Genomic DNA, 15,334 nt, shown 5'->3' with positions numbered 1-15,334 from the left:
GATGATGTTACACAGAAATTACTTTAAAATTTGAAAATACATAGGCAGATAAAACTATTTCAAAGCAAACTTTTTACTATGGCTCTTTAGCACAGCTGACAAAAATAAAAAATATCAAGGTTCCTAATTCTGCTTCATCTGCTGGTTTCTCCTCCACAGGAAGAGATCTTTCTTGATCTGGGCAGTTAGCCAGCTCAGTGACCAATGTTACTCCATTTAAGAATAAAGCATCTTTGATGCAGTTTAGCTTATTTACAAAAATGTAAGAAGCCCTGCTGCTTTGAGCACAGGATAAATCAAACAGCTGGGGACAGCTTCTTTAGCACAGCTCTTTGAGCCAGCACCTGACCCAAGCACCATTCTGCAAGGCTTCTCCTCTACCAGTTCTCCACAGAGCAGTTCTTCACTTCATGCTCCTCACCCCCATCAAATACATCTCGAAAATCTGATGGAATTGGCCCACCAAAGTGGCCAGTGAGTGGAGGCACAGCTACTCGCTGCCCCATGTGAGACAGACTGCTTAGACTGCCACAGCTCAGCAGTGAGGATTTGGTGGTGGCCAGATGGTTATTAATGCAACATGTACCTTCTCCTAGCAGGCCCAGGGAGACGTTCAGGAGGCTTGGGAGATACGAATCAGTGGGTGATTCTCACTAAACAAGTGAGAACAAGATCACCCTGCAGGTGTGGTTGCCTGGGTGACCCCTACTGACAGACCAGTTGTTAAACGAATTGAGCAGACAGAGGCTGACAGAGGCATATGAAATATGTTGCCGGGCTGCTCCAGGTCCTGCCAGGAGCCTGCTCCAGCACGGGCTTCCCACGGCATCACAGCCTCCTTCAAGCACATCCACCTGCTCCAGTGTGGGATTTTCCCTGGGGTGCAGGTGGATCTCTGCTCCCTTGTGGAACTCCAGGGGCTGCAGGGACACAGCCAGCCAGTGTGTTTTTTCCTCCACCTGCCCATGGAAAGAGTTAATTCTTTTTTCCTCTCTTCAGTTCAAGTGTTTTAAAGAATTCTTTTCAGCCCTATGGTTAAATTTAATTTTTTTCAACTTAGTTTGTCACACTCAAGTATTATTTTACTGACTAAACGTAACTTTTCAAAAGAAATTTCTTGGCAGGGAGCAGCCATTTACAATGCTTCTCTGACAAATGAAAAGATGTCAGTCAACTTTTCTCTCAGTGTGTTGCAGCTGGGGAGACAGCTGACTGAGGCTGGAGCTGGAAGGCAGAGGTGGAAAACATTCAAGGAGAAGGATGTCCATCAGCCTAGACAGAATATCAATGTCAACAACCAGCACAAGGAGGGCTATTACTACTTTAATAAGACCCAAAGATTAGAAAAAAGTTTATGTTCAGTCATTTCCTGCTGCTTGAATTGTTCTGGGTCCCTGGTAATTGTATTTCAGCTGTTCCTAGCATTCATTATTGCCTGCAGGACTCCAGAGGTTTGCCATATTCATGCAGCCTCTACTTAATACTATGCCATTGAGTAATGGTTTTACTATCACTGTATTTCATTTCACTAACTTGCCCTTTTTGTCATAATTTCTGCCAGCCAGCTATTCAGCTGCAATTCGAAACATAAAAAGGAACATTGCTCTCAGAACAACATTAGGTAGATAAATTTTCATGGAAAATTAGAGAAAGTACTAGATTCTACACCTGAGAGAGATAATAAGCAGATTATAGACAGAGCAGATCACCTGCATTAAATCTAAATACAAATGAGAAGTAAGTAAGTAAAATATGCTAAAGGAGTGGGGGGGAGTAACCAATCAGCTCACCTTTGTGTGGTTAAAGCTTTGAAGAGAACAGCAGGAACACACCAGGAATCCAAAACCCCTTTCTGAGCAATGGCAGTTTTTAGATTACAAGTCAGAACACGATATTTGCTTTTCAGCAGCTGCCCTCAATCACTGATTACTCACAGCCCAGGCAGCATGATGGTATTTAAGAATCTGCCAGCCCAACCAAAGTACAGCCTAAGGAACTACAGGCCTGAAGAGCATCAGAATATGGTATTTTATGACCATAGACTGAGTTCACAGGGTTTGCTCACCTTACTTACCTTCCTGCTGTGGCAAACAGGTTGGATCCAATAAAACTGTACTTTAAATCATCCTGTAAGGCTTCTACAAGCAACCTCCAAACACAGCTGTTTTGGATTGTGATTTTTTTCTTCCCTGTCTTTTTGTTTTCCCTCAGAAGTGTTAAATGGTGGGAGTTGGCCATGCATGCTATTTTACGGCATTTCAGCTCACTGCACGGTAGAGGTGGTTCCCAGGATTTATCTCTTTTTCAGCAGCAGAGCAGCTGGAGAGTGACTTTACCTGCACTGTAATTCCACCTTTCACCTCATCTGCTCCAACTAGGTACTGCCAAATGAGAGGGGCAGCCTCAAACAGGGGCTCCTCTTGTTCCCCCCTGCATCCCCACAGGGTCATTTGGATCAATGGGCTGATCTGATAGAAAGGTAATCCACAAAAGCAAAATACCAATTTCCATAAAATCAGTTGGAAAGCAGTAATGGTGTGAGGGCACTGCTGGGCAGTGATTGGCAGCAGGACTCCCTCTGGCAGCTCCCTGCATCTGCTGCACACTGGGTGTAACCCAATCCCAAACCTGCTGGGAGAACAGGCCATCGTTCTGCTGTCACTTGTGCTGACACCATCACAACGAAGTGCTGAATCTACAGAGGATATGCTGCACTAGCAAACACGTTTTGAGATTATCACCCTGCTTTTTCTTTGGTGCAGTTTTTGTTTGTGAAAAATTGCTGTGCAGGAGGATTTTACTCCAAATAACAACCACAACAGGGTAACTTACAGAACAACCATGCTCTGTATTGGCAGGGAAGTAAGAGACCTTGTAGTTTGAGAACTGTTTAAGTCACCTGTGGAACTTCTTGTCTGGCTTTCAAATATTCCCACCACCACCTCCTGAAACAGGAAAAGCTAAGTATAGCTGGCAGGTATAAAACCAGCCTTTTCCAAAGTTAAATGAACCGCTATCAGAAAAGCAATAAATATTTTCTAATGGCAAATCCACAGTGGAAAGTCTGGGATGGGAAACTGGAAAATACAGGAAGTGGCTTGTAGGAAACAAACTGGGTTGATTTGTATAGTAAACTAAAGGAGGGTGGTGAGGAACATCCTGTTTTGATTTGTGAATTGGGGTCAGAGTGAGAGTGGAAATATATTCTTGCATCACCAAAACATAAAGCAATGAGCACATATACCCTCTACATAAAATTAGCATCTCTGTCATCACATTCATGCATAAACATACTTTCAATTAACTTCTCTAAAAGAAAAGGAGTCCCACTGATTGCAAAGTGAGTCCATGGAGCTCTGACTTTTAAAAGTCTTAAGAAGACTTGAAGGTTTAGACTCTTATTAGCAAAACCATACATTAGTACTAGTAGTGTAAACTGGTCTTAATTGGAAATTTTCTTCATTTAGCAGTAATATTTGTAGGTTTCAGAACTCACAGAAATATTAACTGGTTTTCAGAAATTCAGTGGTTCCATAGACTGAATTTTGGCTCTTACAGTATAATGAAAATTTTATTTCAAGACCCAGAAATAGACAAAATGCAAGAGAAAACTGGGATACCTAACTTGACTGTAAATTAGCAGATTTTCCTATTTGAAACATTGCTTTTAGCCTGAGAACTGCGGATTAGAATCATGCCTGAGCTGCAGGTACACAGGCTTCTGTTGCAGTCTCCTACCCCGATTTCCTTACTAATGACACAGGGCATCTAATCATTTTTGCATCTACCCTGCTTTGAAAATTAGTAAATAATTTTAATGGTATTTGACAAAAAATTATTTCAGAAGCTGCTAGATTCCAACAGGCAATCTGGAGGCTACGTGGCCAGGCCACGCCAAGCCATGAGCATTCACCTGGTCTCCCAGGAACCCAGTCACAGAGTTTCAGTTGTCCAGGGAGGCAGCAGCAATGACAAACCTATGAACTGCTGGAACAGCACATGACTTAGGAACAGGGGGGAGACTGAAGATCTTCTGGCAGGAGCAAGGACAGGAAATGCCAGAAGAAATGACAAAATTGAGTGGACAGACAAGCCAAAGCCACAGGAAGTCAGTCTTCCTAGATCTGCTGTTTACAAAGTAAATTAACAAATGCACTTCCTAGGCATGTCTTATTCACCTGCTTTAGGCATCAAAGGATAACATTAAGGTAAAGTGTCTTTTTCATTTTACTGGGCTGCTGCAGGAAAACCAGGGAAACCAAATGCTTGCTGGAAGCAGAGTAACATGCTGCAATTGAGCACCTGCATTTACTGTTCTACAGGGCTCCACAGCAGCCAAACCATGGCAGCACTGAGCATCCACTGCCCATCCACACACTTGCCAAGATAGTAGCAGTCCTCTATTACATCTATTATCTTCTCAGCTTCCACAGCACATTTAAAGCTGTGAGCCCAGTCAAACTTACCTCCCAAGCAGAGGGACCCCTCCAAGGCTCAGAACTGTATGGGTAGCCTACCCATTTCCTTCTAACACAGGCTGAAGAACCCCATTGCTACTGTCTTTGCGCTCAACACGATGGTGCCCTCCCCACAGAACTGTCTCTCCAGCTCAAGTATCAGCTCTTATCTTTTATGTCCACTCCTCTCCAAGTTAACTCTATTTTCCCACCAAGTTCTTCCATCCTGCAAATGCTAGCAGAAAGCATTTGTCATGTTGACTTTATTACAAACAAACAAACAAACAAACAAACAAGGATGTAAGACCCTAAGAAGGGTTTTGCCCCTTCCATTCCCCACACCTCCCCAATTCAATATGGGAATTGGTATTCCATGAGTACATGTATTGTTCTGTACACAGAATGCTCTTTTCAGACTCAGCTAAATTCACTATTCAAATCTCCTTCCTATCCCAGAAAATGAAGTCCTTCACACAATTTTTAAATAGAGTTTTATGCAAAACCTAGCTCTTTGTGAAGGAGCACTCAGCTGTAAATACTGCATGAGGTCTCCGAGTAGTTTAGAATGAAGGTGACCTGTGCTGTGACAAAATTAATCCATTGTAAGAAATCATCAGCAGAAAGTATTCACCTGCCTCTGGAAGAAGTTATGCTTCCGTGCTTCAAGCACAAATGGAAAAAGCTTTTGCTGGAGGAAAAGATCAGGAGGGCAAGCTGGCTGTAAGCACCTTAATCAAGTAAATGTTTGCATTCCACTATGCTGCACATCAATAGCTGAACCTTTTCAATAGTGAATGCAGTCTTAAATCAAAGCCAAGCGGTCAAAGTACAATCACTGGTCCTTAGCAGGTGTGGGTGAGGCAGAGGCACACCTTATGGTACAACATGACCCACAGGTGTTGCTGTGTGGGGTTCAAGAACAAAGGTGGCACAATCTTGTAACATGATTTGCACTGGTGCTGTCTTTGACCAGGGACTAGCAACTTGTAGTGTCTTGAAAAAAGTGAATTTTTAAATCTGTACTCCACAGCTTACTGTGGCCACCTTAGTCCATCTCAAACACACATCTGGTTTGAGAAACACCCCCCTGTGGCAATTTCAAGAAGTTGCTTAGTGTAACAATGCAAGAACAAATTTCACCCTGGACATGGGGGAAGCATATTACTAAAACAGAAACAAACACTGTTTAATAACCCCCTCCCCAATACAGACACTCAGCAGACAATTTCTACCTCACCTTCAACTTCCCACAGCCATCCTACGTCACTGCACTGAACTGTCCTCTCTCCTGCATTGGTGGCATCTCTCCAGAAGTACAGCCAGATCAAAACTGCACAGCTTCCCCATAACATATCCTGTAAAAATCAGGAAATAACCAGAAAAGCCTTGCCACTACAGATTGTCAAATCTGCTGTGATTTAGTGCATTGCTTGCAAAGTGGACCTTAAACATACATTCTCATTTCAGGATGAATTGTTCAAAGTATACTTTATTGACACTCTTCAAACAGCCCATTAGAGAGAAGTAACAGTATTTAACAAAAAGAAGGAAAAAAAAAAAGATAAAAACTTGTAAAACTGCTAGATTGCATTCAGTGTTAAAACTTGGAGGTATAAACAGAAGCCTGGAGTAAAAATATGAAGTCTATTTCCAATCCTTCAGTGCAGAAAACCAGCAATAATGGTATTTACTCTACATTAGAAGTGTTCCCATGTTCAATTCCAGATATATGCCTCTCTTCTATATATATTTCTGATAACTTATGTACAAATAAGATGTCCAACATCTGTTCTTTAATACAAATATGTAATCTTCATGACTGAAATATTACAACAGTTTGATCAAAAGTATAGAAAAATCATTTTAATAGCTTTTTTGTAATGGCAGTGTTTAAAAAAACCCACCTTTGAACCCAAATGACCTTAGAGTGACAAGTATTTCTTCACTGCTCATTCAACATGCAAAGTATTATTGCATACATGAGTCACATGAATTACAACTAAGTCTGAAGAAAATGTGCTGTACAGCCCATTCTAGCAAGTGCTAGCTGTAAAGATACATATCAAAGAAGAAAGCATAAGTACTAGTGTATTTTTAAATAAAACACTACAAACTCAAGTATTGTCCTCGCACTAAGACTTTAAGGCAATAAAGAGCTGGGAAGCTTCAGTTTGGCATAGCTGCATCAAGCTCTCCCCCTTCCCAGTTATGAGAATTTCTTTTTAGAGGGCTGCTGATGAATTGTTGCTATACATTAATACAACTCAGTATGAAGTGATTAAGTCAGTAACAAAAGTTTAATATCCCCAGTTTCACCGAGCTGATCAAATTTAAGCAACAGTTTATCCACCAGCTAAGTTTTCCAGCATGGATTTCTAAATTGCTATGAGAACAGATAAAATATTCAATGCATAACCTCTCAGTGTAACTGATTTTATGACTTGAATCTGTTCTGGGGGTATTACAGATTTTAAGGGTTCAAAACAGATCTGATAGTCAAATAATATTCAGCTTTACAAAGGATGATTATTTGCAGTAAAAATTTGTATAAACATACACACAGTAGATCCAAGTTAACAGGCATTTCTTTATGGCTTTTTTCACTGAGGTACTGTTGTAACATCCAGCAACAGAACACGAGTGTTCTATAAACACCACATTCATAAACTGTACCACCAACTCATGACAAGTGGTAACAGACTGCAAATCCTGCTTTGCAGCAGGACTACAGGGAAAGAGTCTTCTGTGCTATGTGGAGAGTCTCAGTGCAAGCTACAGAAAGCCTTAAAGGCATCTGGCATCAATGGGGGAAAATGAGAGTCTCACTCTACTTAAAAGGAGAAAAAATACTCATGACAAATTTAAATCTCATTCCTTAAAATTAAGAGCAAACTTAATATTCCAAGGCAGCAAGGGCATATAGCACAGCAGCCATATATTAAGACTTGAAATGTGTTATTAAGCTCTTGCAGCTGACCCTTGAGCTACGTGTATGCACAGGCTCAGAGCAGCCAACCTGTGACTGACACCACACAGACCAACACTGACAAAGGGGAAGGGGCAAGCACATGACTTCTGTTGATCCAACAGCAGATGGAAAACCCCTGGTGACCATGAGTGTATTCCCCAACTGTCAAAAGCTGATTTGTGAGTGCACAGTTAGTTGCATCTTTCACTGCTTATGTGTGTGGGGAAAATGCAAATCACATTACTCTACTCCCAGTACTCTTAGCATAAGGGGAAAGATGTTATGTTAAGATCACATGATTGCTGCCATATGCATTTATCATTCCACCTTTACAGCAGAAAGTATTCTTTCACTGTTTTTCTTTTTTTTTTAACAATGGCCATATGGTTACTTCAGCCAAGACTCCCACTTTTATTACACCTATGCTAAAAATATATTTCTGCAATAAATATTGTTAGAGTGAAACGGAAGTTCAAAACATGCTCATTTAATTACAGTAAGTAGCTATTTCCAATCAAGGATTTTTAACCCCACAAACCCATTAAACAGGTTGCAGATGCTCAAGTTCCTTATATGAAGATACAGCACAACATTTAAAACTCAGTGCTTAGTCACATACAATCCATACTGTAATCTATATACATGTTATAACATATCCTCACTTAGATCAACAAATTCATCATCCCTCTTGACCAAGTCATCTTCATCTTCCAAGTCTTTCCAGGTGCTGGTGGGTAAAGCTGGTTTGACAGACTGTCTCTGCAGTAAAGCAAATGGAAACAAGGACGACAAACGGGCAGAATTTCTCAGCATGGGAACAGAATGTACATCTCCAGAAACAGCCTGACTATGTTCTTCATCCATTTTCACCTGCAGGGTTTGCACTTCCTCCATCAAGTCCAAAATCTTGGCAGCTGTAGCTATTGTTCCACCACCATGAAGCTGGGCCTCAGGAATCCATCGTAGGTAACGCTGTGCCCAGACTTTGATCTCGGGACCGTCGATGTGCGGCAACAGAAGACCGTGGTAGTCGACTGGTTTGCTATGCCAGCTATCATAAAACTCCCTTAAGCTGTTAGGGGCCTCATCTGAAGAATTTATGAACTTGCCAATTCTTTTACCCAGAATGTTTTTAATTAAATGATCTGTTTCTTCCCTGAAAAATCCTCTCTTTGTGGAAGGCTTTGCCGGTGTCAGTGGCAAAGAAAGTTGCCGTTGATGCTTTAAGATTAAAAAAAAAAGGAAAATACTCAGATGAATATTAATGGAATGAGACTTCAGAAAGCAGCTTTAAGAGGAAGAAAAAGAAGTTGTATTCAGAAACCTATATGCAAGCAATAGTCACTTGAACTATATAAAAAGGCAGTATATCTGTGTTAAATCATTATTTTTCAATACATCAACTACTTCACAGAGCATACTGAATATTGCTAGCTTCCTTCCTTGCATTAACCAAAAGTAACACCAATAAAGCAATTTTCTTTGAAAAAGCCAAACCCTTTGCTTACATTCAAGTATTGCAAATGTCCATGTTTAGTTTAAGCGAGTTAGAAATCAGAGAGCACTTTATTTCTATGCTTTTATCCAGTGGTCCCTCACTGCATCTCAGATAAATGCTGTAGATCATACTGGCAGTGTCTCACATGAGAACGCTTTATACAGGACAGAATTAAAAAAATTAATTGCAATTGAAAGAGGCTACTCCACAAATGTTCCCCTGAGTTTGTGCTACATGCCAGTGATGAGATGGTCCATCCATAATCCTCCATACTCCAGACAGTTTTTTTGCTCTTGCTGGCCCCCCTCCCACTCCAAGTGAACACACACACTCCAGATACACTCAGATAAAATTAGGGAGGCAATCACAAACCTATGTGTTTCAGTCAGGTACTCCATGGAACAACTAAATGAACTCCCTTCAAACATGTAATTGCAACTGACCTGAATATTGAATCTCATGATTGATTTATCAACAGACTTGCATAGAAGGATGAAGAAAAATAATCCCTAACTTCATGGCTATGAACTATAAAAGAGTCATTTACAACTGAGGTGGATGCAAAGTGGGTTCTTAAGATCCAGGCAGGTTTGAGGTATACATGTATTTTGTCAATTAAAAAAAGTCTGCACCAATACTTCCACTGTGAGTACATATGAAATAAGAGATGTGCGAAATATTTCTAGAATTAAAAAAAAAATTTAGCAGCACATATCTTACTTTGAACCGTGCAGTCTTCCGTTGACTTTTATCAGGTTTTGGTTTCTCTGCATAAAGAGGGTTGTTCAGAAAAGCCTGGGCCTTGGGGTCAAACTGCACAGCCCAGTCCCACACAGTAAGGAATCTGAAAGGACCACTTTGTGTCTTGATGCTTTCCCCACTCTGCCAAAACAAACAGGTCACATTTAATACTGCTAGAAGGGAATTCTAACCAAGTCAAGGTGAAGTTAAGAAACTGGCGTTTCAGAAAAAAGGCCACAGAGTTGCAACAACACTTGTGTTTTCCATGTGTTCAATAACTGAACAAAACCAGTGCAATTACATTTTCACAGATGAAATTAAATATTCTCAGAAAAAAACCCCAAAACTTTTGAGACTTGGGAAAGAGACAGACACTTGGATTCTTCAAACACAAAGGGCATATTAGAATTCCAAACACCAAAAGTTGTAACTGCAGTCATGCAGTGCTACTGGTCTAGATTTTGTGATCAACAATTTATTTGTATGAAAGATAGTAATCTTCACTTTTTCTTTTGGTCTCTGTGCAGCCTTGCAGAGGATACTCCCATTACTCCCAGCTTTTTAGGCTAGAGAAGAGCATGAACCACATATGAATCAACATTCAGGAGATGTTAATTTTGGAATACAACAGAAGATACTATACAGGAATCTCATAGATAACTTATTCTGCCAGACAGCTGGATATTCCTTGTAGGTTAAGGAGCTCCAGTTTAACTGAAGGGCATTAAACATGAAACTACAGCTACATATTGTAGGTAATATACTCCTTCTGTCATCATAAACTCCTAAGTCCTGAACTTGACTCCTTACAGCCAAAATTGCATTCACCCTTCAAGGTATTTCAATAAGTAAGAAAAAAGGTGCCATCAGGAATTAGCTTTTTCTGAGTGTTCCTTGTTTCTCCAATACACTGCATCCACAAAATACCAAACCCTTACCTTATTAGTGTCTCTTTGATGTTGAGAGTTGAAGAAGAAAGTGCTAAAAATAGGCACATAGAGGCTGTCTGACAAGACAGTTAAGTAAGTTTCTGTGAACTCAAATGCTGGAGGATACTGTTGTACGAGCTGCCAAACACAATTTAGCAGGAGCAGAAAAACAGGAGCCTAAGTAAAGAAAATATTTCATCAGTTTCAAAGAAAGTTAAAATTGTTCCACAATGCAAACTATTTATTTTACAGTATTTAGTGTCTCCAAATATAATTCTTAAGGCAAGAAGCCTGATTAACTACAGAACTGCTGCACATATATTTGGTTGAAATCTGAAGTAGTATTATCTGAGCTACCCTTGGTAAAGTATTGACAGAAGAGATGAGCACTTTCTACACTGAATTTGGAAGTTGCCACTATGCAGCCTTTTAAAGGTGGCAAAGCAAAACTAGTTCATTGCAATTCTTAATGAGAATGAGTCAGTTCACACCTATTACTTCCATTCAAATAGCAATCTGATCTAGTCCCAAAGCAAGAGAGTATAAAGCTGATCTCCATATGTGATGGGAATAAGAAATTAACTTATTTCTATGGATGCTACTACCATTTAACACAGTTTTCAAGGACACAAGATACATGACTTTCAAAAGACTGCAAGACTGGGAAATTTTACATTTGTTCCTCTTAATAATAAAGCCATTGCTGAGCCCTAAACAGCAAAAACAATGGCACTGTACAAACATCAACCCCTAAAACAAAACGCAAAAGATCCTCAGAGTAACTGGAACTTCTGGACTAACATCTAAATAAATCCCTCTTCATGCCGAGTAAGCTTATAACGTGTAAGCAAGGAAAGCAATTAAATCTTACCTCCTCTTTCTCACTTTTGTGTAAGTGGTTACAGCGATCCAAAAACCCATGTCCTCCAATCACCCACTCCTTCTGAATAAGGCTCTGAAACCCTGATTTTGTTCTGCTGTGTGAATCCATCATTACTTGAACCAGACTCGAGATTACACAGCACAGATCAGTAGCACTCTCTTCTACAAAGGAAACAGAAACCACTTCCATTACTGAGCCATTCTCCAAACTTTGTGTAAGAACGCAAAGCACTGACATGGTCACATAAATGAAATCATATTTCAGGATCAGAGCAGCACAAACATTTTTGCAAGTCAGAGAGAAGTTAATCCGTGATTCCAAATTTAAGGTTTACTTACACACTTCTCCTAGGGAAGCACTTTGACAATAAAACCTGTAAGCCCCAACCCTCACTATTCTAACTTGCCTGTGCCCTTCAGTCTCCCACAAGCACACACTGCCCCTCAACCCAGCTATTTGTCCCTACCCTTCCTATCTTCCATGCCTCTTTCCACAAGGTGTGAAACTGCCTCCTCATGCAACATACATTCTTCACCTTCCCAAAAGGTGACTCGAGAAAATACCTCTTTCCTGTGCTAGGCTTCTCAAATGGCAATATGTGGGAAAAACCCAACTAAATCACCAATCCAGGAGTCCTTCAATGGATAACTTTAGGTTTTTCTATGTGGTTACTCAGTCTAGGAAAATAAACTGCTCAACGTGTTTACAGTAAGCATATTCTTCCATGTATTTTTAATAAAGAGCCTGCAGAATACCCAGCATGTATTTGGAAAATATAAAGGTTATTTTGCAAAGTTTTCATATTACTGGTCCTTTGTGTAGATATAGTTCCCCTGCCCCTTAAAGTACAGCAAAGGGTCTAGGAGACTTCAAATAAAATAAACTGGGAAGCAGGAATGTTACCTCTTCTTTATGCAAGATTCTCCTGCCAGTTTATTAGCAGCTTTTTCATTCATATCCTGGAACTGTGCTTACCATATTTTGTTTAACTACAAGAAGCATTTCCAGGGCAGTGAGAGATTTAGGTGTCTTATTTGAATGCTGTAGGAATTTTACCAACTCTCTACCATAACTATAAACTTACAGCTTAAGCCACTTCAAAATGCATTTAAACAAATAAAAAAATAGGACTATCTCATGAAAATCTTACCTATGAGGAGAACATTTGTGTGCTGTATTTCCAGACACTCAGCAACTTCTATTGCTTTCTTCAAGACCTTCCTGTTTTGGTACAGGAAAAGTTGAGTGAAGTTTCTTATATTAGTTTCCCCTAGACAGGGTTAGAATGCCATACTTGAAACTTGACTAGTTCTTTAAAACACAAAACCCATGCTCAGTTTGTGTAAATGAAGAACTGCTTAGCTTCAAAAACATTTTATTTGGCCATTAACCATGCATTTGCAGTTGGTATGATACAATACTTTATTCTAGATCAACAGCAGCCATCACACACTGAAGGATTACAATTGCTAAAAACCAGATTTTTATCCTGGAGAGTGTCAACATCATCACACTTATGTTCTAATGCACTACATACTACATTTCTTCCAAAATTTGGTTTTAAGAGGCAGAGGGAAGGGTGAGCAATCAGGTCTTGTAAACAATCAGACAAAAGTTACACAGAGAATATTACTACACAAGGAAGACTGAGTGGAATTACACATCACATAAAAACAGATGTAACACTGTTGGTTTCTAGATCTAAATCTTCCTAAGTTAGTTATTTCTAGCAAAAGCCTGCACACAAATTAGGATTCTTGTAGTATCTTAGGTCACTAATAGAAGCTGACAGTTTATTTCTTAAGTGTGGTGTTGTCAGATTTCTTTTTTGTTCTGTCATCTAGAACATGTGAAAAGGCATTTGTATTAATTGCAAGAGCCAAGAACAGGCTGATCCAGGAACCAGCTGGATCCAAGTATGGAAATGACCAGTCTCAAGACACTCCAAGGATAGGAACATGGCCTGGCTTTTACTTTAAACTACTTATGATCTTGGTTGTGTCAATGAATTTCTCAACATCTTCACTAGAACCTTTCAAAAAACACACACATTGAAATTCTAGATAAAGGAGTTAATAATTATCAGTATCTACTGATTGTTACTAAGACCAGAAGGGACTGGAGCAGACTGCAGAGGCACTCCATGGTGAATTAGCTGGTCACAGAATAAACTGACAGACAGAAGAGCTAGCACAAAGTAACACTGAAAACAAAACTCCTCAACATTCCACTACAACAAGCCTTAAGTTAGCCAACACCATTCCAACACTTACTCACTGTCGACTGCTGAAAGAAGAAAAGAGAACTTAAGGAACAATTAGCAAAGCAAGGGGACAAAACTGAGAAGAAAAGTCCTTTTATAAAGTCTTTGGTGGGCTAACATCTTGAACACTGCACTTTATCTCATCCCAAAGGACATTACAGAAGTAGAGTACAGAGAAGAATGGCAAGGCCAGTCAGAGACACAGAATAGCTTCAAACAAGAAATAAACACGATTCTTGAGTTTGGAAAGAAGGTGGCAGTACAGGATGGAAATTACTGGATCTGTATTTTTAACTGGCTCTCTGGAAGAGTTGTAAGTGGAATGATCTGCTACTTCTCACATCCTTTAAAGTGGAAGGCTTAATACAAGTCTGCACTGTTAAAAACAGTCTCAATTTGCAGACATAAGATATATAAATGGGACTATAAGCCTGTCTTAGTATTTTTCCCTACTGGCAATAAAGAACGTAATTCAGTTTCAAGAAAACAGCTAGAAAAAACACTACAAATGCCATTACCAACAATTTGAAACATAGAAAGCTGAAGGTACAGCAAACCTGATTATTTCTAGCCAGTTTGTGCTCTCCAGTAATGAAAACCATTTCACATCAGTTGCCCAGAAGTCTGTACTGTTATCTGCAAAAAGAAGAGGAAAACAAAAAATTGGGTTGCTCACACATGCACAGAGGTAATTAACAGCCATCCATTGAATTACCCTTCAGTCATGAACAGGCACAAAACAACCAATACTAAGGAGGCAGCAGATCTCAATCACTATTAAAGTTGACACCTTATAACTAAGGACGTGAAGTAGTCCTACAAATACCAGCAGAGTTTTATAGGCACCACAGCCCTTTAGTAAAAGTATATTGAAGGTTCATGGCAATCAAACCAGTTAAATAAATCTGTTGACAACATGGAAAAGGAATAAAAAAGTTCAATCACAGATGATGATCCACATAAAGCTTAACCTAAAGAGGCTGGATTTTGAAAATCATTACCATCAGAGCCAGAAGCATCAATGGGTTTTAGAGGTAGATTATAAAAAATTATTGAGTATAAGACAACCTGTAAAACATTTTGAACAGTTTTGATGCAACTCAAAAAAGGCATTAGAATACATAAACAGCGAGGCAAAGTTCAATACCACAAAGTCATTAAATGCCTATGAATTTCACTAGGAGTTTTGTAGGTTTTTCAAATGCCACCTAAGTGCCCATTGCTTTTATTTCTATCAAAGCCAGCCAACAAATATTGGAAAGCTTTCACAAGCTGATACAGTCAATTAAGACCAGAATAGATTACATATCCTGCATGAGAGAAACCTTGAAACACAAGACCTATAATTGTTCTACTAGTGAGAAACCAGATACACACACTCCCTCCTCTCCCCTACCCTTTCCACATTAGCTTCAGTTCCACATGTTTCTGTGTAATTATCCACCTCCCAGAGTCTCTCCAAACACTTCCAGTGTTCAATTCCAGCACATTTACAAACACTTCTGACTGCTGCATCTTTCACTCCAAATGCATAGGCATATATGTTTTATTCCTGTAGCTGTGCTGCCTCCTTGCCTCTGTACCTCATCTTGTTC

At 39.7% G+C, this 15,334-nt stretch overlaps 1 protein-coding gene across 4 annotated transcripts in view; it reads right to left on the bottom strand.

Annotated features, from left to right (window-relative positions):
• Positions 1-5,926: 5,926 nt before the first annotated feature.
• MTMR12 (myotubularin related protein 12) overlaps positions 5,927-15,334 on the bottom strand; it is a 33,738-nt gene continuing 24,330 nt past the window's right edge. For all 4 annotated transcript variants that reach the window (XM_086867716.1, XM_086867714.1, XM_023944092.2 and 1 more), the window contains 6 exons: positions 14,297-14,375; positions 12,627-12,697; positions 11,465-11,637; positions 10,603-10,770; positions 9,644-9,805; positions 5,927-8,646 (listed from right to left, as the gene is read on the bottom strand). In XM_086867716.1, coding sequence (XP_086723842.1) covers positions 8,071-8,646; positions 9,644-9,805; positions 10,603-10,770; positions 11,465-11,637; positions 12,627-12,697; positions 14,297-14,375 — 1,229 coding nt within the window. In that variant the 3' untranslated portion in view covers positions 5,927-8,070. The remainder of the gene's footprint in view (positions 8,647-9,643; positions 9,806-10,602; positions 10,771-11,464; positions 11,638-12,626; positions 12,698-14,296; positions 14,376-15,334) is intronic.

The sequence above is a fragment of the Cyanistes caeruleus genome, chromosome Z (assembly GCF_971803275.1).
Source record: "Cyanistes caeruleus chromosome Z, bCyaCae1.hap1.1, whole genome shotgun sequence".
Lineage (NCBI taxonomy): Eukaryota > Metazoa > Chordata > Aves > Passeriformes > Paridae > Cyanistes > Cyanistes caeruleus.
This window is presented reverse-complemented; position numbering and strand designations above follow the sequence as displayed.